The 27,683-nt window shown below is 39.5% G+C and overlaps 1 protein-coding gene across 2 annotated transcripts in view; it reads left to right on the top strand.

Moving 5' to 3' along the window:
- The window catches only part of CTTNBP2 (cortactin binding protein 2), a 172,530-nt gene that overhangs the window by 85,516 nt on the left and 59,331 nt on the right, over positions 1-27,683 (top strand). For both annotated transcript variants that reach the window (XM_018047195.1, XM_018047194.1), the window contains 5 exons: positions 5,496-5,699; positions 7,116-7,215; positions 9,494-9,644; positions 12,913-13,161; positions 22,915-23,032. In XM_018047195.1, coding sequence (XP_017902684.1) covers positions 5,496-5,699; positions 7,116-7,215; positions 9,494-9,644; positions 12,913-13,161; positions 22,915-23,032 — 822 coding nt within the window. The remainder of the gene's footprint in view (positions 1-5,495; positions 5,700-7,115; positions 7,216-9,493; positions 9,645-12,912; positions 13,162-22,914; positions 23,033-27,683) is intronic.

Here is a 27,683-nt window from a genome sequence, read left to right as displayed (position 1 = left end):
ATAAAGAACTAGATTTTTCCCTTTTTGTTTTCTAGTGCTAAAGGAAGCATTGCTTTTTATTGGCATTTGTTCTTCACTGACTAAAAGTGGCTCTAAAATAATGTTACAGTGCCATAGTTTTGATGAAACTTTGCAGGGGTCTCTCCTACCCCAGGATGTTAGTGCTTAGCAGAGGCTGCTGGATCTGAATGAGAGAGAACTTTAAGAATTAAAGGCAGATTTGAGCTCTGTTGTTTTTAAGATTTAGGGAGAAGCATAGGAATAAGAAAAGAAGGTAGCACTGTACTTGCTAATTATCAGGTAGTGAGAGCAGTGTAACAGGACTGATTTATCCAGTTATAAGCTGCCTCCTAGATGTTCAACTCCTTGAGAAGTTAGGTTTATACATTAAGGGGCAAAATTGGAAATTGGAAACAGCATGGATTTGATGTTAGGCAATGGCACCCCACTCCAGTACTCTTGCCTGGAAAATCCCATGGACAGAGGAGCCTGGTGGGCTGCAGTCCATGGGGTTGCGAAGAGTCGGACATGACTGAGCGGCTTCACTTTCACTTTTCACTGTCACGCATTGGAGAAGGAAATGGCAACCCACTCCAGTGTTCTTGCCTGGAGAATCCCAAAGACGGCGGAGCCTGGTGGGCTGCTGTCTGTGGAGTCGCACAGAGTCGGACACGACTGAAGCGACTTAGCAGCAGCAGCAGCAGCAGCAGCAGGTCTACATTGGAGTCTAGACTCTGGCATTTGCAGCTCTGTGTTTTGGGTGATTTTTCGTGAACTGAGCATATTTTCTCATCCTTAATATGGAGCTTATGCTGTGCATATTGGGGAATGTGGCTGTTAGGATTTAATATCGTTACACAAAGAACGTGGTATTGAGCTTAGAGCAGCATGACTGATGAACAAATAGAGTAATTTTACTGCTTGTATTTTGAAAATTTGCTTTAGAATTGACTTCAGTGTTGCTTTGTGATATCTTATTTTTTAATCCAAAATGATACTATTGAGCTGGATGGCCTTTCTCATGGCCCTTTTCCATCAAGTTAAATCCACCCTCAAAGGAGGAATTTTTGCTACTCTTCAGGAGCATCAGAGAATGTGCTGTATGGACTTAAGGTACTCACAGAACATAAGTTCCAAAAATGTTTGGAGCCCTGGCAGTGCTGTTGACATAAATACATGGACTGTAAAACACAAAACACTTCCTGTGATATATCAATTTTGTCACTTTTTAAAAAATACAGGGCCATCTTTGCTTTGTACCCTGATGCTTTGCCAGTGGCTGCCTGGGTCATTCCTGTGTTCCAGGGTTCAGCTCCTAGAGCCCTTTGGTTTCAGTGGAAAAGCTTTAAAATCAGGATCCATGACTGAAGAATGTTTTGTCAGCAGGATGTAAGTTAACCTCTGGAGTCATAGAATTCCACTATATATTCACCAAAATGACCTGTCTAGGATTTTGGATAAAGGAATCATAGCTCCTCGGGCTGGGGGCAGGGGGCGGGCGCGGGGAATGCCCTTGCTTGTGTGTAGAAAGCAAGAGAGAATAAATTGTAGAACCAAAGGAACAGCAGTCACAGAAGATCCATGAAACTGGTTCCTCATTTTCTCTTCTCTGATTTTGCAGTTGGACCACTGCAAGGTTACCTCTGGTGGCATAACAGCCTTCCATGTCATTTGATTAGAAGATGTAGTTTATTAGGAGAAAAAAGGAGGCAGTGGAATTTGTTTAGGTATCAACAAGCATTTGCTGAACATCCACTCTACTACGGGAGGAAGAAATGTTATTATAGTTAACATAGTTGGGGTGTTTAACTCAGCTGTGGATGTAAGTCAACTGAAACTTTGCAAATAAGGTAGAAGATTTCAACTCTTTCCACTTAGATGCCCCCCTTTTGGCTGCCATGCCGTTGCCACTTGGGAAGCACCAGAGTGCCCTCCATCCTGCTTCTTAAAATCTGCCTTGCCTGGGTGAGCATGTACCTCTCCAAAGCGTAGGCTCATTGAAGGGTTTTCATCTTGTAATAGTTACTGGTATCACTGTGATCACTAAGTAGGAAACGGGGACACTGCACCTACCAAATACCTGGTGGATGTGTGCTCCAGGGTCAGTGGTGAAAAGAGCACTGGGCTGAGTGCAAAAAGGCAATCTTGGTCCATTTCTGCTCCTTTCTAGGTATTACCCTAAAGAGCAGATTCTCTCTGAGTCATTAGTTTTTTCATCTAAAAATGAAAGCACTGAACCAAAAAAGTAATGATAGTTCCAAACCAAAAAGATGTGTTAAACTTGCCTGTTGAATTTTTCAAGTAGTAGTTCACTACCTCTCCCTTCTTGGAAATCGAGATCCCATTGTCTTTGAAACCCTAAAAATCTACATTTCTATGTCAGCTTATATCTATGATAAATAATTATGATTAAGTTAAAGCACTGAAGAGAATTGCAATGACAAAAGAGATCACTTTGATGAATTGTTTTGTACACTAACTCAGCCCTTTTAAAGCCAAATGTAAAATTTTTAAATAACACTTTATGGCCAAATGTTAAAATTTTTATTATTTAAGTAAAATTTAAATCAAAATTTTTAGAATTTAAAGTTCCAAACAGCTTAGAACTTCTTGCTGCTCCTGAACTTGCCGCACGAACACATTAATTGTTAGATGAACAGAAGCCTAAACCAAAAATCACTCCAGGCAACTGAGTTTCCATACCCTTGGAATTTTTTTTTTCCTGTTTCTTAAAAAAGTTGTTTGATGCATTTTATTTGATTTGGTTCAGATTTTTTCCCTTAGGTAAACATGCATTTAAAAAATTCTTCTCCATGTTTGATTGGCTTAAAGACTAAGTCAGAAAATGAGATCCCTCTGAGCTATGAATGAGATTAACCTTCTCCACACTCTGAAGCTGATGCCGGAAGCTGTTCTCAACTCCTCTGCTATTGCACGTTCTGTCTGTTCCCTTCATCACTGCATGTTCTGCAAGATGCTCACTTTTACTAATGTTTGCATATGATTCTGTAGAGCTGAATGACCTTTTTCTAGCATCATTAAAGTAGCTATATAACTGCAGGTCTGTTCAGGTGTTACTTAACCATTACTTAACCTAACCAGTCAACTAAATATTATAATTTTGATCATTGTGGGGAATTTCAAATGAACAATAAAGTCTCATGGTGAAGTTTCATTTTTCCCAAATTTATAGCAGGATTTATTATAGTAATTTAAGCTTGCTGAGCCTGGAGAAAATTGGAAGTGGTAGTGGAGATAAAAAATGTACTTAAGAATACATTTAAGAATTTTTTAACTTTAAGAATACTTGATATTTATAAAGCAATTTTCATTTTTAAAGACTTTTTCAATATATTTAAAAGAAGAAAATAAGAGAATTGATATATATTCTTCTGGAGTCTTTATATTACAGAACTATAAGATTCTTGGGTGGTCTAAAGATTGAGAAAATTTTTGAATAAAATATTTTGTCTTTAAGATAGCTTAGCATTAGAAATCAGGTTTCCTAGGAAATTATATCCATAATTGAATATTTCCACAAAAAACAGTTAAAATATATTTTAATTGTCCCCAATGGCTAGAATCATCCTAAAAAAAGAAAAATGAAAACAAACCTCAAAAGAATGGCAAACTATTTAATATTTACCTGTTAGTATTCCTAAAAGGATATCAAGAACTGAGGACCACCCCACCCCTGGTTTGAGTTGGAGATACTGAGAGAGAGAGGGGATGGGGGTGGAGGTTGGGAGGAAGGAAGTGGGGGAGATGGACAAACAGGAGTGTGGGCCATAGTCCCTCCTATTCCACAGAGAAGCACAGTGCCAATGCCTTCAAATTGCCTTTGTGTTTGCTTTGCAGTCAAGGTTTCATACCTTGGTATTTATAATTTCTCTGTTTGTCATCCATTTCTAATAAGTACTGATTTAATTTTTGTGGGCTTGTTTTTTTGTTTGTTTTTAAGAAAATACAAAAGGTAAAATGTACCAGAGAGGAGCCTTCTTGTAAGTATGAAGTAAAAAATGTTACTTTTGTAAGAAGAGCTAATGAATATCAATGGGAAAATATCACAAAGTTTAGATAAATATCTAATTTTATGAGCATTTGAATTTTATGTTATTATAGTCTGAGTAAAAGCAATAAGTTACCCAGAGATCCAAATAATTGAAGATATAATATCCAGTTTCTGATAAGCAGTCAGTTTCATTTGTAGAAACTGCTTTGGTGTTTTTCTGAAGAATTTTTAAAGTTCTGAGGAATACTTTGATATTCACCTTTTTAATACGTACTGAAATAATTTAAGGTCAGTGATTTAAGATTCAATGATAAGTTTATTATGTATTAATATAACACCCATGTATTCAGAATATTATCCTGGTACCGAGGTAGTAAAGACGCAGGGCATAGTAAAGAGCTACCATTGTATCTTACTACAGAGACTGTTACTAGACAGATGTAGAAAGTGTACCCCAGGAGTGAATATGTGCACACATACCCCCATATACACATCAACTTTACTTTCAGATTTTGGGGGCTTTACTTTCAGACTTTAAGGAAGAAGGACAAATGACTTATTTTGAAAGTTAACTATATTTAAGCCTAAAATACACTAAATACCTATATATTACATTAAATAAACATTTTTACTTTACTGTTTTTACAGCCTTTTGATCAAGGAAGAATTCAGAAAATTTTCCATGCTATATGCAGCCGACTTCACACACTTAACAGATTCTCTTCTAAAGCTGCTAAATACTGATGAGAAATCCTAACTATGATAACTCTTATGGCTTTTGTTAAAATTATATGGTAGAGTGTCCTGTTTTGTTAGCTGATTAAAAGTTTTTGGTACAAAATGTGAAGATGGCCGGATGATATAGTCTTCCATTGTGTATTGAATATTTGTGCTGGTATATTCTATATATGTTGTGCTTCTATTAATACTTAATAGTAGTTGGCCGCCCACTATTTTTCTTCCCAAATAAGAGAATTCAAAGAATGTAAATATTCCTTCACGGTATTTGGTCCATCTCAATGGTTTATATAAAATTTATAAATTGAGTACCTTGGAGACATTGTAGAAAAAAGGAAATTTTCTATTTTTTAGAATTATTTCTATCTTATGCCTAAAGATATCTTTCAGTTAATAACTGAGAAAATCTGTACATAGTTTTAAAATTCAGTTGTTTTTAAAACAAGACAGCCTTCTTGTTTCCTGAAACCAATCACCACTTTAACACTTATCTGTACAAGACTCACAACTAAAAATAATTTGTCACGGTGTATATTAATTTAACTAGCAGCAGATATAAGATTGAAATAACAGTACAGATTTATGCTAAAGTAAATATTAACAGATTGGTCATATTAGAAACCACATAATCCTCTAGGGTTACGTGTTCATGTGTCTGTGTGTGTGTGTAATTTGGACAGGAATGGTTAATATCTGTCTCTTATCCTTGCTCCTACTCTCTAACTAGGGTCACTTTAACCCACAGGCTGGTCACCCTCCCTAACCCCTTTGCTAATGAGTGGTGGTCCTGCCCCCCTGGCTGGCAGGCCCACCCTTCTTCAGCAAGCTGCTGCCCAGGGAAATGTCACTTTATTATCAATGCTGCTTAATGAAGAAGGACTGGACATTAATTACTCCTGTGAAGATGGCCATTCTGCCTTGTATTCTGCTGCTAAGAATGGACATACAGGTAATGATGGTACCTTCTTCACTGTATCACCCTCTTGCAAAAGGATGAAGAGTTAAAAGGACTGTAGCCATTATTATGAGCAAAATTATTATTTCACATTTTCTCTTCCAGGTGAAATAAAAAACTTTTTTTACATGATTTAAAGTTTTGTAAACATTTAAAAATCCAATTTGGACAGTTCGGTGACAATGTAAAATTTTGCAGCTAGCAAAAAGTTGTCTTTGTTTTATGCACAGTAAAATGTATTGTATGCCTAGAAATTTGGGGTCTAGTAACTGTAAAACACATTTTAAATAAAGCCCCCATCTGTGATCGCTTTGGCCAGGACAAAATAGCCCTAATTTGTCTCTTAGAAATGGCTGATGTCTGTGAAAGTAAAGCCGTAGGGCTTTAGCATATGCTGCAGTGAGGGAAAGTTTTAGTAGTTAGGAAAGGTCATGGGTCTGAAATTGTTCTGTAGTTAGAACCAATTTATAGTTATTTGAATTTTTTAAGAGAACTGAGAGGTTGTGCAACTATACACGACATACTGATGAAGTTGGGGGATTAATCTTGTTCCTTAAAAAAGCCAATCTTATAGTCAGACACACTAAAACATAACAGTAGTGCAGATAAAGAGATGACCTGATGGCAAATGCAAAGTTAGATAGTAGGCAGATATAAGCCATGCGATCCTGGTGAATTCACATGATGTGGCTTTCTTGGAAGTTTTCAGAGCTTCAGTGTGTTCCAGTGGGCTGCATAGAAGATTCTAGGGAACTACAATATGAGAACTCAATTATTTTAAAAGTATTTTGGAGTACTTCTTCCAAAGTACAGTAGTAATTTCCTCTAATATAGAGAAATTCAGTCTAGTAAATAACATGTGGAACGTGAGGTCTAAGTGGTATTCATGCCTGAGTCTGGTGACTTTCTGGAGGTTCTCCTTAATATTCATTCAGCGAGTTAAGTCTAAGATAACCACAACATGAAAGCATTTTAATGATTAAATTAAACACCAGAAAGTAAGATTTAACTATTTAAATACAAAGAATGGTATATCAATTTAGTCAAAGAATTTTATTTTCCATCCAGTAACATTTTTTTCTGGGATTGTCTGATGGAAAAACCTGGTAAAACATTTTCTGACATATGACTCTCCTTTCACTCATCAGTCACTCTTCCCCCGGGTGCCCCCACAAAATGAAAGAAACCTTGTCTTAGTTGATGAGTCTGGGGTATATGATCCTGGGGGAAAGAGGCTTCTTTTCCTTCATAATAGCCTGTGGAATCTTATATCGACCCTGAAAGAAATGTCAGATGAGCTGTGCATGAGAGAGGTCCCTTGGGGTTAGTATCTGTCTACAGCCTGTATAGAATTTGGCTCATCGTGAATCTAAGTGGGAAATTAAAATGGCTTTCTATTAAAATCCGCAGACTGTGTGAGATTGCTGCTGAATGCAGAAGCCCAAGTCAATGCTGCTGATAAAAATGGCTTCACACCCTTGTGTGCTGCAGCTGCTCAGGGACATTTCAAGTAAGTGATGCTCGTAATCCTTTTTTTTCCCCTCATGAAAAGAGCCTCTTTATGATTTGCACATATATTTTAGTTCTGGCTGAATGTGTAAACTAGTACTTAAGATCCTTTGGCAAGTAAATTCAACTAAACGTCTTTGAGAATTTAAGTGCAAAGGAGGATCCTAAATTTGCTCTTCTTAATAATAGATAGTTGTATATTGGGAAGTGAAGAAGAGGAATATGCTGTTTCCAAACCTCGTGTGAATGAGCTTACTTCCGAAGAGGAAGATTATTTTTAGCCTATCAACATAAAGTCATCCCTCCTTTCTGTAGGGGATTGGTTCCAGGACCACCCACAGATGCCACAATGCAAGAATGCTCTGAGTCTGTTACATAAAATGCTGCAGTATTTGCATATAATCTACGCACATCCCCCCCCCCCCGCCCCCGCCCCATACACTTTAAATCATCTCTGGTTACTTATAATACCTAATACAATGTAAATGCTATGTAAATCGCTGCGAGCATGTGGCAAACTCAGGTTTTGCTTTTTGTAACTTCCTAGGATTTTTTTTCCAAGTATTTTCCATCTGGGGTTTGTTGAACTTGCAAATGTGAAACCTGCACATACGGACAGTCAAGTGTGTATGTGATTATATAATGGATTGTTACACACTTCATTGTTCACTATTTTCCACCACCTCAACACACACACACGCACGTTATTTATTATTATCAATTGTTCAAGTATGCACCTTACTTTATCATTTTTTTAAAAAATTGAAGCAGGAACTTAACATGCTTATAGAAGTTAGAGCACAAAATCGAAAAGAGCCTGTAATTAGAATATACATAAGTTTACCAGTGATTTCTTCAGTTGCTTAAATAACTGAAATAACTTCAGTTGAATAGAGAGATAACTTTTTGTAATCAAGTGATATTTTAATAATATTGATAGAATATAGCTAAATTGCCTTCTTTGCCTGTACTGAAATGGCAGTCTACGGAGAATGAAAGCTGTTTTCAACTTTTAACTTTTACCATCCGAATAGAAATGTCTCATTAACAAACATTAAGTAGCATTAAACAATTAACAAATCTCAGAATTCTTGACATAAGGTTTTTTTAGTTTCACACTGCTGTCATTCTTTGTAAATATGAATTTTTAAAAGTTCAAAATGCATCCTTAATATATGTATTACTTTTTTCCTGCATGTTGAACATGCATCTCATCACTCTGAATTTATTATTGATGATCAGAACTATTGATTTTGCTGCTGCCTTTTTGCATGTATTCCAAGTCCTCCAGGAAAGATTCTTCCTCTGGACTATACTTTTGCCTTTACTGCCAGTAGGCGTTCTGTAGGGCTACTTGCTTGGATAGTGTAGCAGTCATGGGAATGGAGGCATGGATGGAGGCATGGAAGGATTTGCCAAAAAGGGAGAACCCTGGGGAAATGCAGGGAGGCTTGGTTAATTTAAATGTATATGAGATACACATCAATAAGTAACTTATTTTTTCTAATGTATAAACAAATCAAATGTTGTCAGAGGAAGCCAAGAGAAAGCCTGCCTCTGAGCGAAAAACCAAAGATGTGCATTGCTTCTTCATTTGGTTATGATTTATTCCTCTTTTCTGAATTTATTCTCATTTGATTTTGCAAACTGTAGTTAGTTCCTAAGTGCCATGAAGTCTTGAATTCACCTCACTGCTGTCCTTCCTGATTCTCAGGGCAGTGCATTTCTGCTAACTTTGTCTTTTTTCCTCGTAAACTAGCCCCATTTCAGGGGAACAAAACAGCCTTTGCTGCCGTTTCTCCCCCAAACAGCCCTCTCCTCGGTCTGCGCACATGGTGCCCTGCTGTCTGCGCTATTTATAATTATTTTCTCAAGTGAAAATCTCAGAATGACTCAGCAGCCTGACTCTCTTCAAGGTTCAAACTATTTTGAACCACAAATAATATATATGTCAAGCACAGTTAAACATATTCCAAGGACTCTGCTTTTATATGTTGTTTACAGAGAAGTGTCATAAACCAGGTATTCACCCTTGATCAAAGCTGTTATTTTAAATTTTCATGGGAGTAATTAAAATATCTTCCAGCCTTGTTAAAATAGTATCTATATAATAAGACCAGTAATAATAGAGATTTTATATATATATATATTATAATTCATGTAGTAAATAAAGATGCAGAATTCCTCTAGCAGTATTTACTCTTTTTAATATCTTGGTCAGGTGGTACTTCAGACATCAAACCAGGTTTGTACATAATTAATCATACTGTTGTGTTTAGGTGTGTAGAATTATTAATTGCATATGATGCTAATGTTAATCATGCTGCTGATGGAGGACAGACACCTCTATACCTGGCCTGTAAAAATGGAAATGAAGAATGTATTAAACTCTTGTTGGAAGCTGGAACTGACCGAAGTGTAAAAACCAGAGTGAGTACCTGTATTTTATATTTTGTCCTCTGATTACAATATGTCTGCACACTCTGCAGTTCAAAAAATAAAATAGGTTAAAATACAGGTTGCTATGTTTTGTTTAAAGTTTTGTTTTGCTTTGAATATGTTGGATCCTCATGGTCTGACCTCTGTTCCTCTGATTATTCAAAGCTTGTTAGTTAGCCTTTCTTTTTAAAGGTAGTCGGTGTAGTATCAGGGAATTGTAAGCCATCCATAAAGGTCACCTGTCATTGAGTTGTCATCATCATCCACAGTAGTGCTCATTTGTAATGTGTATAAACAGGAAGCAGTTTTGTGGCAAGACAGTGCCCATTGCCAGGACTTAGAGGAAGGTTATTTGTGCTCACTATTCCTCACAGAGCTGACCTTTGTTTTTGCTGAGCTTATGCAGCATCTCACAGAGTTCAAGGTCATTGTCTAATTTGCCTCAGAACTTGAAGCACTGTGTGTGGAAGTCCAGTATGGAACCTAATAGGCTGAAGTAGCTTTATGCATTTGAAACAAGTTCCTCCATTCGCCCTCCCTAGTTGGCCTTTATCATCCTATCATGATAGACTTGAAGACCAAGACTCAGCCCTTCCCACACTAACATGCATTTCTTCAGTGGGGGCCCATCTAAGGGCTGGCAGGTTTACGGGACCCACTCTTCACTGGGCTCAGGAGTTTTTTCCCTGCAGTTTCCCAGAATGTTAAAAGTGTAGTAATTACCATCCTATAGCATATTCATGATGAATGACAAGTGTAGACATCTTAATTGCCAAAGATTATCTGAACCTTGGATTTCTTCTGTTAATAGAGAATTGACTATACTGTGCATCCATTTCACAGGAATCACCCTTAAAATTTTCTAGGATAGAAAGGTATATTATGTATTTTAAGATCACTCTTAGATACTGGATTTTCTTAAGTTTTCAAAAGTAAACCCACAAATAATAGTATAATCAGGGATGTAATATAAGCTAGGTATAGACATTTTCCATTGAGTCCTATGGCTAGAGCCTTTTTTCTTTACTTTCTATTTATTTTTTGAAAATCTGAGAAAATAGTCCAATGTTATTCTTTTTCATGTTGTTTTATATATTTAAGAAATCTGTGGTATTACACATACTTATTATAAAATTCTACCTTATATATGAAAAAGGAATGAATTTTACATCAATATCTGAATGAAAAATAAGTAGTGTGACATAAAAATTGAAGTCACATCCTATAAGTTAGAGAACACAGAAATCCATGCTCTCAAGCTAATTGTTGATGAACTGAGTGAAGTCATTAGAAGTACAGAGGCTCCAAAGTACAGAGATAAATAGCATAATTGATAAAGGTCCTTAAGGGAATAATTAATTATTTCTCACAACTTTTAATAAGAAATCAAAGGGGAATACAGGATTTTAAGTTTTTCTGAAATGATTACATGGCCTTTGTAATATAAGGAAGGTCAAGAGCACTTACACTCTAGTCCTTAATTAAGACTGATGCCTAAGGAATGGTATCCACAACCCAACAAAGAACAAGCTATGAAACACTTTGCCTGCCTGGGGTACTCCCAAGGACTGTATGATATTCCAGCTATTGCCAGCCATGGTCTTGCCTTAGCCAAGTTGATTCCGATGATGTGAAGTACAGAACCAGAGAAAAAGCTACAACATCCAGGTTTTAGCAAATGATCAGATGACTCAGTCTAAATGTAGATTATTATCATTTATTGTCTCTCTTCCTCTCTGTCTTCTACTCATTATTATTTTTTTTTTTTGAAGTGTACTATCAATTCAGTTCAGTCCAGTTCAGTCACTCAGTCACGTCTGACTCTTTGAGACCCCATGGACTGCAGCTTGGCAGGCTTACCTGTCCATTACCAACTCCTGGAGCTTGCTCAGACTCATGTCCATCGCATCAGTGAAGCCATCCAACAATCTCATCCTCTGTTGTCCCCTTCTCCTCCCACCTTCAGTCTTTCCCAGTATCAGGGTCTTTTCCAATGAGTCAGTTCTTCGCATCAGGTGGCCAAAGTATTGGAGTTTCAGCTTCAGCATCAGTCCTTCCAATGAATATTCAGGACAGATTTCCTTTAGGATGGACTGGTTGGATCTCCTTTAAGTCCAAGGGACTCTCAAGAGTCTTCTCCAACACCACAGTTCAAAAGCATCAATCCTATTCACTGGAAAAAATTTAGTGTAGCAGCATGAAATACCAAATGAAAAAAAAAAAAAGGCTAAAGGGGAAATAAAACCAAAATACATATCACCAAAATAATCATCAATTCTTTTATGATAGTCTTAAAAATCTAATGCAGATGGATACCTGAGTAGAAGGCAGATCTCTCTGTATATAAAAATGAGAGACTACAGAGGGGATCAAGGTTTTCCTTAGAATAGAGTTTGTCAAACTTTAGTGCATCAGAGTTGCCCAGAGGGCTGCTAAAACAGAATGCAGGGCCCACCCCTTGAGATTTCTGATTCAGTAGGTCTTGGATAAGGCTCAACAATTTACATTTCTAACAAGTTCGCAGGTGGTGCTGATGGTGCTGATCAGGGAACCACACTTTGAGAACTGCTACCCGAAAAAAAAAAGAAATTCTGAGTCTGTTCTAACAACCAGCTAAGTGGATGATTGGGGCTTCAAAGTAATATGTTCTAGAGAATGAGCCCAATATTTTAGTTGGAATATTTTCTAAGCTTGCATTTACCAGTATCCATCTGCAATCCCAGAGAGGTCCATAGAGGGCCAATAGATATCTCGTAAAGTTATTTGACTTTGTTTTCCCTTTATGTCTGCCTTTTCCATATGATCTAGAATCTTTCCTTCTGGAATCAGTGGCATAAAATTTTAAGATGACTAGAATTAGCGCTCTTCCCTATAAATAGAACTGTGTTCTTATACTTGGATATACATTTTTTTAAATGTGTGTTCTGAAGTTCATTCTTTCATAATATTAAGTTGAGATTTAGTTTTACCATATATAATGCATATTTACCAGGCTGGGTAGTACTAACTCACTCCAAATGGTTGAGTGTTAAGAAGAAACTCTTACAAAATAGCAGACATGAGTCAGAGCAATGGAAAAGGCACTAATTGACAGAGGTCTGAGAGAACCTAGCTCATCGATGATATTCAGGATTGGAATGCCTGCTTTTCCTGTCTCAGTGGTCCATGGCCAAGAATATTTAGATGTGAACTTTAAATAACACTGCTCTCAACATTCATGTTGTAATCAACTCTTTCCCCCTGGTCGTTTTATTTTCAGGATGGCTGGACACCAATTCATGCAGCCGTGGACACTGGTAATGTGGACAGCCTCAAGCTTCTTATGTACCATGGAGCCCCAGCTCATGGAAACAAGTTGCAGGAGGAGCCTGGGTTGGCCATCTTTGACTTGGATCAAGAAGAGCATCATGAAGGCACATCCAAGCCTGTTGTTCCTGCAGACCTCATCAACCATGCTGACAGTGAGGGCTGGACTGCTGCCCATATTGCTGCTTCAAAGGGTTTTAAGGTGTGTCTGGTAGCAGCTGGCCTCATTATGCAGTTGTAATTTGATGAGTGGCAAAGTTGGCTGCTATTGGCTGAGTGTATTTTGCTTGAATAATTGGAGACTGAGCAGCACCATTTTCAGAAATGATCCAGTAAGAACCAACTATATTTTTTGTCCAGCAGATACTTACCATCAAGCGTATATGAGATGTCATAAAAATCAGTTTGGAGTTTGTTAACAAATGTGGGAGTAATTCCAGACATTTTATCTCATGTAAAATTAGGAAGAGAAGTTGGATATTGATTGAGGCCAAGGCCATCCAATGATTGTTTGAGTTAGTACCAAGATTGTTTGTTAATACCAAGGCCATCCAATGATTTTGAGGGTGAACCAGGATTCAAGTACACGTGTCCTGTGCTCTCAGCTCCCTCACTATGTACTACCTGTGCTGTCTCATGATTCATAAGAGAGAGTTCTAGATTTCACCCATTAGAGTGGAGAAAGATTGTGATTATTAAAGAAAATACATGATATAGGAAGCCATCCATTCATGCTTATTTTTCCATTTAAATCACTTTAGCAATAATTGCTTTAACAATGAAAAGCTATCAGGAAGCTCCTGAGTGCAAGGCATTATGGGAGCTAACATTTGTAGGAATCGTTTATGTGATTAGGTAACTCCTAGTTCAGCGGCAGGAGTGCAAAATCCAAGACAAGCATAGGGTAAGAGAAGCACCGAAAATTTAAAACAAGGATAATAGACATGTGTTTGGAACAATACAAAAATGCAAATTTTTATTTTTTGGAAGACAGAATGCACGTATTTCAGGGAGCAGAGCTGTGGAGTATTAGGCTCAGAAATGACTCAATCTGGAGGAGAGAGAAATGATCTTGGCCTTGCAGGCTGGGTTACATTTGTCACCCATCACTGGGAGAGAGTAGTTCAGATGCAGGGAACAGAAGGAATGGTATGGAAGTAGAAAGGCTCCAGCTGAGCTAACGAAGCGTAGTGAGAAGACAAGACTAGGAGTTTCATAGTATAGCACAGGCCTTCGGTGATGCACTGAGTCTGAGTTTTATTTACCAGACAGAGTAAAACTTGAAAAGTTTGTACAAAGGAACAAAAGAATCAGCTCTATCGTTTAAATTGCTTGATTGAGCAATGACATTTAGAAGATTTGGGATTATGAAAACCTTGATGACAGGGAGAGAGATTAGGTGAAAGATGATGAGACTGGTGGAAATCATAAGAGAGGTCACAGAGTAGAAATGTCCAAGAACTGCAGACAGATTAGACGCATTGAATGAATGGGATGAATAGAAGGGTCATAGTTACTTTCCCAGAAAGAGGAAAGAAGAGGTATTGTTGTGATCCAGCAGATAGAATGTGGGTTTAGGCATGCTGAATTTAATGCTGGGACGTGTTCATCCAGATGGAGATATCTGGAAATAGCTAGAAATGTTCATTTGGAGCTCCTGGTTGGTAACTTCCTGTGTTATGATCTAGAGCAGAAGCTGTTCATCTTGGACTTGGGTGTTTTTGAAACAAGTGAGAAACAGGACTGAGTCAGTCCAGTGTGGAGGTATTGCTTGTTAGTAGCAGTTTACTCCCAATTATCCTTTAAAAAAAAACCTACAGTAATTATATGAGCTTGATATTTATGTATTGATTTGAATGGAATGCAGTGACATTTAACATAAAAGTACTTGGAAGGCAAAGATGGGAAATACGGAAGGCTTAAATTTAAATAGGCATAGTTAATCTAGTACAGTGAATCTCATTTGATGGAGAAAATGTGTGTTGCAGGGGTGATTTTCGACTTGCCTCCCTCTGCTAGAAAATCTCGGAGTATAATGTGAAAGGTTACTGACAGTGGTAGGTTGTTCATGCACTCACCCTGAAGGCAAGCGAAAAAGGCAAAACAGAAAATGAAACCTGAGCATCACTGAGAGGAGCTCTCCCTCCAGGGTGAGTTCCCCTTTAGGGTGGGGGCTTATGGTGCCACTCAGCTCCTCCTTTATGAACTCCTCATTAGTCCTGGTGGTTTCGTAGCTGAAGATGGCATCTTCATGGATTCCCAGGCCCTTGGCAACATGGATGCTCTGTCAAGGGGAATAGAATTTCTTTCTCATGTCTAATATGACTCTTCCAATATTCTCTTATTTTAAGAACTTAAGATAAATTTTGAATAAGAAGAGAGAGATTTTAGAAAGTAAGCGTGGCTGACAACATTGACAGACTGCAAAGAAAAATAATAGATTAAAATAACAAGCTTTTTTTTTTTTTTTTTTTTTTTTGCCCTGGAGTAGATACTTTGTCTTCCAGGCTTACCTCTTCATTTACGATTAGGACATTTAAACTATGGAGAGATGAATAGACAGTGGGAATGAAGACCAGATTGCCTGGTTTAATTACTCTTCACACAATACCACTCAGTGTGCCTTCCTAGTCATGGGTATTGGAAAATATTTTTGCATCCTTTGCCTAATACAGTGTTTATATCGTGGCTGAGATAGTTCTCCAGAGAGGTAATCTATTCACAACTAAGTTGCTAAGACTGGTTTTCAGAAAAAATACATTACAATCCTGAGTTAATCATTGTGTGGGTGAAGAGATTCTACACTGACCACAAGTGGGGCTTAAAAAATGTATTTTTTTTTTTTTTCTACCGTAGCTTTCATGTGTCTGCTCTACATAAGGGAGCAGCACCACTGTTACCCAAGAAGATCACTTCCGTTTCACATGTTTCTCATTTGACAAACGTGGGATTTGGGAGCTTGAAGACACATAGCTCATCTATTCCAACCCCCTTGCCTTGCAGATGAAAAAGTGTCAGTTTTGGGAAATAGGATAACTAATTCCCCAAAGTCAGTTCATAGGAGATCAGGTTCCTCAGTCGGTCCTTTTTCCACTTAGTTCTTGGTCTTTTTCCCAGTGACTAAGCAATTGATGCAAATCACCATTGGTCTTTGGTGACCAGAGGGGCTCTCTCTAAAGCTGGTCTGTGACTACTCCACGGCCAAACTCGTCACTGAGGATACACTTGTTTTCATCACTCAGTGTGAGTGATAGAAGAGTTTCTTAGTGAAACTCTGTGTTCTGTCATGAGAACTTTGACACATCAAGCTCCTGCAGCAGGAATAGATTAGGGAGAGTGTCTGGATTTGAGCATCTGGTTGTCAAAGCTCTCGTACAACAGATTCTTTATTTGAGGGACTGTGCATGTTGTAAGTACAGGAGTAGATTATACTTCTGGCTTACATATTGCCAATGCTGGAGGCTTCCTATCACTCCTGTTCTTACTCAGTCTTTCTGGGTTGTTAAACATGTTGATTCTAACGCAGACCTCTCCTTGGCTTCCACAACACTGCCCCTTCTTTGCTTCCCTTCTGAATTTGATGATCAGGCTTTTTCTTTCCTTTTTTTTTTATTCTGTTCTTTTTCTTTTATTTTTTAACCCTAGGCAACGCCCAAGCCATCCTAGCTGCCTAGTCCTATTTTTAAGAATCCAGTCTTTCAACTTCAGCAGTGGCTTCTACAATACCTCTTCCCCAGCCCAGATCTCCCACCTGGCTTTTTACCTGCTTTCCAGTCATTTATTTTCCACCATCCTAGAGGTCATCCCTAAGCAGGCCCATGGGCCTCTGGTCAGGCAGTGGTCTTCTTGTTGCCATCTTTACACTGTTCTTGCATTGTTCTGGGATTGTAGACTGACTGATGCCTTTTTAGCTCTTAACCAGGTGAATCCCAGGCATTTCCTCCCACATTCTAGCATCTGCCCTAACTGGATGGTCTGCATGAGGTGTGTATCTTAAGTGCAGAGGCCCACATAGAGCTCTACAATGTAGATTTTTCTCTCCCTAGGTCATGCCTACAAGGAAGAAAAAAAAAATGATAGGAGTCCCTAGAATTCTTTCTTGTCACAGTGAGTTGGATGCCTGGCTAGAAAAGACAAACACAGAATAACTTGTGAGGTTGGACCAAATCTTTGGGACTAGATGCTAATCATGGAAGATAGAAATCCATTCTTTGGAGTCTTTTATTTTTTGTGCTTTTGATTCTCCTTGACCATTTTTCCCTTAATTTTTATAAGATTATTTTTGAAAAGGCCAGTTTGACTCAACTGTGTGTAGACAAAGGAAAGGCTCTTTTTAAAACCTCATTCCAGAATGTCCAGTGCAGAGTGTTGTACACTTGCTTAATTTAACCACCAATGACTCACTGACAGGATCCTAAAGGATTCTCACATAAACTTGGCCAACCAGAGTTGTGCTCCCACCCCTCACTGAAGATCTGCACTTTCCCGTGTTTTCCAGTGTTTTCCACTGACACCTTTCATGGATCTAGTTTGACCCTTTTTCTCCTCTCACTTTATACTTTTCCCTTTGAATGATCTTACTGGTCCCCAGAATATAATCTATAGAGGTTCCAAAATCTTCTCTCTAGCCCGCTTATTCATGTCCTCAGTCCTTTCAGGAAGATCCTGTGTAGGAAGCCCATGATTTACAGGGCATCTCCTTGATACCCCAGTTGGCCCAATACAGTCCTTGTGGATGTCCGTCATCCCAGTGGAACCATTAACAGCGCCCCCTTTTACTCCTAAAAGTGTCTCAGTTTAGACAGATGTATGGTAACCCTATCGATGGCCATTGCTATCTATCTATAGTGGTGGTGGTGGTGATTAGTCACTCAGTTGTGTCCAGCTCTTTGCAGCCCCATGGACTGTAGCCCGCCAGGCTCCTCTGTCCCTGGGATTTCCCAGGCAAGAATATTGGAGTGGGTTGCCAGTTCCTTCTCCAGGGGGTCTTCCTGATCAGGGATTGAACCCATATCTCCTGCAAGTCTCATGCATTGCAGGCGGATTCTTTACTGCTGAGCCATCCAGGAAGCCCTGTTGATGGCCATATTCACATTTATTTCCACCAAACAGCTCCATGAGGATGCGTCCCCAGACTTCTGTGTCTATAATGCATCTCTGTTCCTCCTCTCTTAATCCAGTAACATCATCTGACATTTGTGTCTCTTGCTCCATCTTCCTAAGTTACTGAGTTCAAATGATGGATACAGTTCTATATTTTATTCCTTTATAAATGAGTGCATGAACAAAGAGGAGGCTGTGTTTTTAAACACATTCCAGGATGTCCCTCGGGGAGCCCTCATCACAGGCTGTCTGAACTTGCATAGGCTGCTGTGGTCTCCCCATCTCCAGTCTCACCACCTCCTTTATGCTGCTTTGAGAGGGACCTTTCTCACAGGGGGAGTTGGTTGTGTAGTTTACCCTTCATCTTTCCAAGGATAACTGATCTTTCTGTCACTTCGAGGATGAGTGCCAGCCCTGTACATGACAGTCAGGTCCCTTCCAGTTCCGGCCTCAGCCTCTTCGCACCAGCACACTCCTGGCCCCTTCTCCCCTGTGCTCTCTGCTCGAATCCTGCAGACATCCTGTGCTGTCTCCTCTCCCTGCTTTTGCATCTGCTGTTCCCATTACCCGAGACGGCCCCTTCTGTCCTGACCCCTCCCTGCCTGGAAAACATCTCAGCTTAGGTCTTGGCTTCCAGGAGTTCATTGCTCCCAGGGTACCTCTTCACACTTCACTTAGGGAGCTTATTCTTTACTGGAATTATTTATATACCTCCTTCCCTCTCCACTGCCTAAAAAAAATCACTTTTCATCATTGTATATATTGTGCTCAGCAGTCTCTGGCCCATGAGTACTAAATGTTTGTTGAATCAGTGAGTAAATGAGTAAATTTTATGACAGTTCTTTCTTAACTGGTCTTCTTTTTGTCACTTTGTTTTTCAGTACGTCTTCCAAACTCACTAATTGGTTTTCAGAACTGAGTTGATCATGGCACGTGTCTACCCAGATGTATCCTTATGTCTCCTGCAAAGAGTCCATGCTCCCTCACCCTCAGCTCTTCATGGCTAACTCCAGCCACCTTCATCTCCCCGCTAAATCTCTGCTTCCTCAGCTGTTGTTACCCATTGTGTTGTTTCTCCGTCTCCCCTGCTCTGCCCAACAGTGGGCACAGCCACATCCCAAGGTTGTTCCTGACATGTGTGCTGGACCTCGCCTGTGCATTTGCAGACTGAATTCCCTCCCACTCCCTCTGCCCAAGCTCAGTCTCTCAAGTTTCCTGCCCTGACCTGGGTCTTATCTCTAGCTCTTTGGACTTGGGTGTTCTCCTTAGTCTGCCTGGCACTGATACCCTTTCTTCTCAGCTCTTAAAGGCCACTGACAGAGGTGGTTCATTGACCCTAAACATCCCTTCTCCCCTCTTCTACAATAACGAACCTCTCAGAGTTCAGCCCCAAATAAAGACTGCATTTTCCAGCTTCCTGGAAGATGACCATGGCTGCCTACCTAAGTTCTGGCGATTGGGATGTGAGTGGAAATAGAAGCCGAACCAAAGCCCACTGTCTTTTAAAGTCTCTGCTTGCTGGAGACATGTATCTGTGTTGTGGTTAATAGCACTTTGACTTAGACGTATTCATCGGGACTCTTGTTCTACATCCCTTGGAACAGCCTGCCCAGTTTAGGTCCCCGAGAATCCATGTCCAAAAACAGCAGTTGGCATCACAGCATTTGTTCCCTCCACTCAGATCCCACCCATTAGCGAGAGGGCTGAGATGTTTTTCTCTGCCTTTCCCACTTCCTCTTCTGCTGAGGAAAGCTTTGCCCCTCACTTCCATAGGCCCCCTTTCCTGCATGTTTTCCTCATGACTCTTGACAATATGTCATGTTTCTGCTGGAGAAACAGAACTGTTACCTTATTCATCATCACAACCCTGGGGTTTTAACACAGCTCCTGGCACCCAGGTGCTTCGTATCTGTTTCATAACGTTGTGAGGTTTGATGAGCACTAAATACGTGTGCAGTGTTGTAACGGTGCCTGGCACTTAGTATGTGCTTGAATAGTTTTTGTAGCCGCTGTTGTTAAGTGTTGGTTAGGTAAGGTTTTCATCTTCTTTGTGTTCCCCATGGAGCCCAGCAGAGTGCTGTGAAACTCACAGTTGTGGCTCTATTTGGATATGCCTTATCCTGCTATCTTTCTGACATTCTGCGCTTCCTTATAGAGAAAGCTACTGCTTAGATTATTGCCTACTGATCTGCCTGACTATAATAATTATACACAACCCACCGTATAGGTGGACTTGAATCTTGCAAATTTTGGTTGTATCTTTTATTTCTGTTTCTAATTTGAACTAACGTCACCTAGAATTATGACATTTGTTGATGTACTATAATTCCTCACCACTTACCTGAATACTTGGGCTGTTTTCTAATTAGTGATGATTATGTTGATTGTAACAAATACAGCACGCTAATAAATATTGAGAGTGTTTTATGTGCCAAGAATATAAATTACCTATCTTTTCATTTAAATCACCTAACAACCTTATGAAATATAGATATGTGAGACACAGATAAGGAAACTGAAGCATAAAAATGTTAAATGATTTACCAAAAGTCAGGTAAAAATCATTTATAATGGCAGGATAAGATCCCAGGTCTGTTTTACCTCTAACCTGTACTACCTTGTGTAATAAATGTATTATTTCTGTCTCTTGTCATCTGAGAATTCATGAAGTTTAGTGCTCAGATTGCATTCTGCTTGAATCTTTCATTTGAGTCAATTTCATTAACTCTCATGCATTTACTGATTTTGCACAAATTAGTAATATCAATGGGATAAAAACTATTATTTATTTATTTGGCTTAGTTTTTAGTTCATTTCTTAGCTTAGTGATTTTTTAAAACTTGAACCCCAGACCTATGAAAGCCAGACTTTCATTGTTAGAGGAGATCCCTCCAGCCTCAACAGCAGCAGTGATAAATGCTGTCAGTTAATCCCTTTGCAGGCAAACAGATTTTCTTTATTCAAAGGTCCTCTGGCTCAGCTCCTCCATTTTGCAGGTACCAAGGCTTTGTCTCCCATCCCCTCAGCATCCAAAAAGAGCCCCTATATTAAATCAGCACTGGCTTCCTTTTCATATTTCGCTTACTTGGTGATCTCAGCTTTCTCTTTTTCTTTCTGACCCTTATGCATTCCTTGCATTTCCTCGTGGACTATGATTGCATTTAAAATACGTTTAGGAGGCAATAGGAAGCAACTGGAACTCAGATATACTCCTGGTGGGAGTGGAGTTTGGTATAGCCACTTTTAAAAGCTCTTTGCAGTATATACAGATACAGAACATGTGCATACCCTGTTCCCCAGCAGACCAACTCTGTATGTATACACAATAGAAGTGTGTACCTGTGTCTGCCAAAGGACACATCAGAATGTCCATAGTAGAACCCAAATGTCCACCAACAAGAGTAGAGATAAATTGTGGTATATCCATGTGATACACAGTAATTTTAAAATAGGATGAATTGAATTATAACTATTCCTAATACATGTATGGATTTTATAGCATTATGGTGAATGAAAAGAAGCCAGATATAAAAGTGTACCTGTAATATGGTTCCATTTATATAAAACTCTTAAAACAGGCTAAGTGGACTTCTCATCTTAGGAATCATAATAGTAGCTGCCTTTGTGAGGAGAAAGGAGGGATTAGTGGTTGAGATGGAACATTAAGGAGGCTTCCAGAGTCCTCCTCCCACAAGTATGTTCACTCTGTGATAATTCTGCAAGCTTCACACTTATTTATGTACTTTTCTACATAGATATTATATATCAGTAAGGAAAACGTTTTATAAAACACACAAAAAAGTATCTTAGAGCAAGATTAGGGAAAGCTGTTCAGACTGCCTAGTTTACTGTGTTGTCAGAAGCAAAAGTCAGCCCAAAGTCTGTGTGTGTGTGTGTGTGTGTGTGTGTGTGTGTAGGTGTGTAGGTGTGTAGGTGTGTGTGTACGTGTAGGGAAGTGATGAAAAGGACAGTACTTGCTTTGGTTGTTAGTTCCTTTTCATGGTTTCTGGTTTATTCCATTTTGTGCTTACTTTGATGGGAAATCAGTAGACAAATCAAGACGTAGTAGAAGCTGAAATAGCAGAGCTCCTTGATAAATATCCCAATGTAGTATCCTGCCTTGCACTTACTTGAAAATGTTTGTGTATATATATATATTGTCTGTCTACCACTTTGAATTGAAAAACTTTGGAAAACTAAGACCTTTCACCGCAAAGGCTAGTGATACCTTTTGAGTGGAGACTCCCTGGAGCAACACAGAAGAAACTGAAAAGGCAAGGGCACGTAATTCCCGTGTCTATTGAGAGTGTTTTTCTAAAACCTCAGTCAATGTGGTGTTTACATATAATTTTCAAATAAAAATAAGACAACATAAGATCCAAAATATATTTGCGGTTACAAGAACTCTGGGACAGAATTAGAACCCTGCACTTTTATGACCAGGAAGACAATACCTGGTCTAGAAGACAATGCTGGGAGTTTGGTTGTAGCAAAAGTCTTTTTGTATTTCCAGGTTACCATAAAAGGATACTGTCTGCCCAAGTCTTTTTTCCTTAATGGCACTCTGCAAACTGAGTAATTAGTAAGCCAGTTTTTTCACTTGAAACCTAAGAGACTGTTCTAAGAACAGCAGTGTTTTGATCTTGTGAATCACATGTAAATGAAGCCCTCTTTGCTTTTCACTTGGAGACAGTGTTTAGATTAATATGTATATTTGGGTTGTTGGAAAAGAAATAAGCTTTCTGATTGAGAATTCCTGATTGGCTTGCTACAGGCCACTGAATCTTCCCTTGGAGTTTTCACTTGAGTTGATTCATTTGGACAGGAGGTAATGGAGTTCTTGTCTTCACAGAACTGCCTAGAAGTCTTGTGTAGGCACGGAGGGCTGGAGCCGGAAAGAAGAGATAAGTGTAACCGGACCGCACACGATGTTGCTACTGATGACTGCAAGCACCTGCTGGAGAATCTGAGTGAGTGCCCTGTGCAGCTGTGTTGCTTGTCCTGCATCTGCAATGCAGGGGCCTCTGGGACTGTGGGAAAGATACTAATGCAGCTTCAGTTTTCTCATTCTCTTCTTAACTTCCATTGAACACTAGCTGCTATAGAAACACTGATTATAAATGGGATACTTTTATTTTTCCGTGTAGAATGGCTTTATACAGAATTACTGAAATAGTGCTAGCTCTTTCTCATCTTTGACCTTGGACAATATTTGATAATCATTGCTTTTTTTTTCTTCTGACTTAGATTATCTTTAGCTTTTTAAACATGAGACTAGGAAGGTAGAAAAAAAAAATCATGGCCAAGTAGTTTGCTTTAGCTGACAGTGTGAATGTAGGCAGGTCAGTTCTCTCTCACTATCTGGTTGCCTGCCTGTGTAGGAAGATAACCATTTGGTTTCATTACAGCTCTAAGAGTATAGCTTCTCAGCACATGCTGTGAAAGTTTCACTTGCGGGTGTGTGAATTTGCAGTGCTCAGTTCAGTTCAGTCGCTCAGTTGTGTCCAACTCTTTGCAACCCCATGAACTGCAGCACGCTAGGCCTCCCTGTCCATTACCAACTCCCAGAGCCTACCCATCTCGTGTCCATAGAGTCAGTGATGCCATCCAACCATCTCATCCTTTGTCCCCTTCTCCTCCTGCCCTCAATCTTTCCCAGCATCAGGGTCTTTTCCAATAAGTCAGCTCTTCGCATCAGGTGGCCAAAATATTGGAGCTTCAGCTTCAACATCAGTCCTTCCAATGAACACCCAGGACTGATCTCCTTTAGAATGGACTGGTTGGATCTCCTTGGAGTGCAAGGGATTCTCAAGAGTCTTCTCCAGCACCACAGTTCAAAAGCATCAATTCTTTGGTTCTCAGCCTTCTTCACAGTCCAACTCTCACATCCATACATGACTACTGGAAAAACCATAGCCTTGACTAGACAGACCTTTGTTGGCAAAGTAATGTCTCTGCTTTTGAATATGCTATCTAGGTTGGTCATAACTTTCCTTCCAAGGAGCAAGTGTCTTTTAATTTGATGGCTGCAATTACAATCTGCAAAAATTTGGAGCCCAGAAAAATAGTCAGCCACTGTTTCCCCTGTTTCCCCATCTATTCGCCATGAAGTGATGGGACCAATGCCATGATCTTACTTTTCTGAATGTTGAGCTTTAAGCCAACTTTTTCACTCTCTTTCACTTTCATCAAGAGGCTCTTTAGTTCTTCACTTTCTGCCGTAAGGGTGGTGTCATCTGCATATCTGAGGTGATTGATATTTCTCCCGGCAATCTTGATTGCAGCTTGTGCTTCATCCAGCCCAGTGTTTCTCATGATGTACTCTGCATAGAAGTTAAATAAGCAGGGTGACAATATACAGCCTTGACATACTCCTTTTCCTATTTGGAACCAGTCTGTTGTTCCATGTCCAATTCTAACTGTTGCTTCCTGACCTGCATACAGGTTTCTCAAGAGGCAGGTTAGGTGGTCTGGTATTCCCATCTCTTTCAGAATATTCCACAGGTTATTGTGATCCACAGAGTCAAAGGCTTTGGCATAGTCAATAAAGCAGAAATAGATGTTTTTCTGGAACTCTCTTGCTTTTTCAATGATCCAGCAGATGTTGGCAATTTGATCTCTGGTTCCTCTGTCTTTTCTAAAGTCAGCTTGAACATCTCGAAGTTCACGGTTCATGTATTGTTAAAGCCTGGCTTGGAAAATTTTGAGCATTACTTTACTAGCGTGTGAGATGAGTGCAATTGTGCAGTAGTTTGAGCATTCTTTGGCATTGTCTTTCTTTGGGATTGGAATGAAAAGTGACCTTTTCCAGTCCTGTGGCCACTGCTGAGTTTTCCAAATTTGCTGGCATATTGAGTGCAGCACTTTCACAGCATCATCTTTTAGAATTTGAAATAGCTCAACTGGAATGCCATCACCTCCACTAGCTTTGTTTGTAGTGATGCTTTTTAGGGCCCACTTCACTTCACATTCCATGATGTCGGGCTCTAGGTGAGTGATCACACCATCGTGATTATCTGGGTCGTGAAGATCTTTTTTGTACAGTTCTTCTGTGTATTCTTGCCACCTCTTCTTAATATCTTCTGCTTCTGTTAGGTCCCTACCATTTCTGTTGTTTATCGAGCCCATCTTTGCATGAAATGTTCGCTTGGTATCTCTAATTTTCTTGAAGAGATCTCTAATCTTTTCCATTCTGTTTTTTTCCTCTGTTTCTTTGCATTGATTGCTGAGGAAGGCTTTCTTATCTCTTCTTGCTGTTCTTTGGAACTCTCCATTCAGATGGGTATATGTTTCCTTTTCTCCTTTGCTTTTCTCTTCTCTTCTTTTCACAGCTATTTATAAGGCCTCCTCAGACAGCCATTTTGCTTTTTGCATTTCTCTTCCATGGGGATGGTCCTGATCCCTGTCTCCTGTACAGTGTCACAAACCTCATTCCATAGTTCCTCAGGCACTCTGTCTATCAGATCTAGGCCCTTAAATCTATTTCTCATTTCCACTGTATAATCATAAGGGATTTGATTTAGGTCATACCCGAATGGTCCAGTGGTTTTCCCCACTTTCTTCAATTTAAGTCTGTATTTGGCAATAAGAAATTCGTGATCTGAGCCACAGTCTGCTCCTGGTCTTTTTTTACTGACTGTATAGAGCTTTCTCATCTTTGGCTGCAAAGAATATAATCAGTTGGTGTGACCATCTGGTGATGTCCATGTGTAGAGTCTTCTCTTGTGTTATTGGAAGAGGGTGTTTGCTATGACCAGTGCGTTCTCTTGGCAAAACTCTATTAGCCTTTGCCCTGCTTCATTCCATACTCCAAGGCCAAATTTGCCTGGTACTCCAGGTGTTTCTTGACTTCCTACTTTTGCATCCCAGTCCCGTATAATGCAAAGGACATCTTTTTTGGGTGTTAGTTCTTAAAGGTCTTGTAGATCTTCATAGAACCATTCAGGTTCAGCTTCTTCAGCATTTCTGGCCAGGACATAGACTTGGATTACCGTGATATTGAATGGTTTGCCTTGGAAATGAACAGAGATCACTCTGTCATTTTTGAGATTGCATCCAAGTACTGCATTTCGGACTCTCTTGTTGACCATGATGGCTACTCCATTTCTTCTAAGGGATTCCTGCCCACAGTAGTAGATATAATGGTCATCTGAGTTAAATTCACCCATTCCAGTCCCTCTTAGTTTGCTGATTCCTAGAATGTCGACGTTCACTCCTGCCATCTCCTGTTTGACCACTTCCAGTTTACCCTGATTCATGGGCCTAACATTCCAGGTTCCTATGCAGTATTGCTGTTTACAGCATCGGAGTTTGCTTCTGTCACCAATCACATCCACACCTGGGTGGTGTTTCTGCTTTGGCTCCATCCCTTCATTTTTTCTGAAGTTAATTCTCCACTGATCTCCGGTAGCATATTGGGCACCTACCGACCTAGAGTGGTGATCAGATGAAATAGTATGACCTCTTATGTCAGGATTATCACTCAACCCTTCAGTCAGCCAGCTCTCTCAGTAGTGGTCTTGAGCTTACACTCTAATATTGAGTCAGAATATGAACAATAAACATAAATGATTCATTATATAGTATGTGAGATGGTAATATTTGCTACGTTAAAGACTAAGAGGGATGGAGAGTGAGAGGGTGGGTTTCAGTTTTTAAAATGATAGGCAGGTAGCCTCACCACCAAGACATCTGAGCAAACACTTGGAGGTGAGGAAGGGGTAGCTCTGAGGATCTCTCAGGTAAGAACTCTGCAGGCAGAGTGTCAAGTGGACTGAAGCCCTAACAAGTAGGAGCCTATCTGTGTGTCTGAGGAAGGGCACTCAGGGCCGAATGACTGAGTTGGAATGAGTGAGGGAAGGAAGGAAGAAGATAGGTCAAAGAACTTACAGGATGGGAGGAGGGTGGAGCCATTCTGGGGATTTAAGGTAGCTATTTCAGTGTTTGAGCATAGTAGTGATGGGACCTGGTGTACATTTTTTTTTTAAAGAATTTTTGTCATTTTAAAATTTAGGAACATTATAAGCATTCCTACCCTAAAAAGATATTTGTTAGCTATTTCATGTTAAAATTTCTTATCGACTTATTAGACATAAGTGAGCTTCTAACTAATACAACATTGTAAATCAACTATATTCCCAAAAAAACTGTTTAAATGGTTACTAAGAAAAGATAAAATCAAAGGAATCTCATAATGATTGTAAAAGTGAATCCTGGCAATGTCCCTAATAAGAATGGTGTACATCATAGTGGTGTCTCTGACTGCTTTGTCAAAAATCAACTAGGAAGTCACAGGCCTAATGTAGCCAGTAATGACTTCTCAGTTCAGGATTGTAGTAGATAGGGACCTGTGGGTTCTGGGTATAGCTAAGGATAAGCCAACAGAACTTCCTAGTGACTTACTGTGAAGTACAAGAGAGGGGATTTATGGATAACTTCCAAGATTTTCAGGCTGAACAACTGGAAGTATAGCGTTGCCCTCAGCTGTCAAGGGAAAGGCTGTGGGTGAAGCTGTTTTTTTCAACAAAGGTCAGGAGTTACAGTTTGAATTACGAATTTGAGACATCTGTTAGGGTGTCTCTGTAGGAGGTATCAAATTAGCAAGAATTGTGAAGATGGGTA

The sequence above is a fragment of the Capra hircus genome, chromosome 4, assembly GCF_001704415.2.
Source record: "Capra hircus breed San Clemente chromosome 4, ASM170441v1, whole genome shotgun sequence".
NCBI lineage: Eukaryota > Metazoa > Chordata > Mammalia > Artiodactyla > Bovidae > Capra > Capra hircus.
Note: the sequence above shows the minus strand (reverse complement) of the source record. Positions and strands in the feature narration are given on the sequence as shown.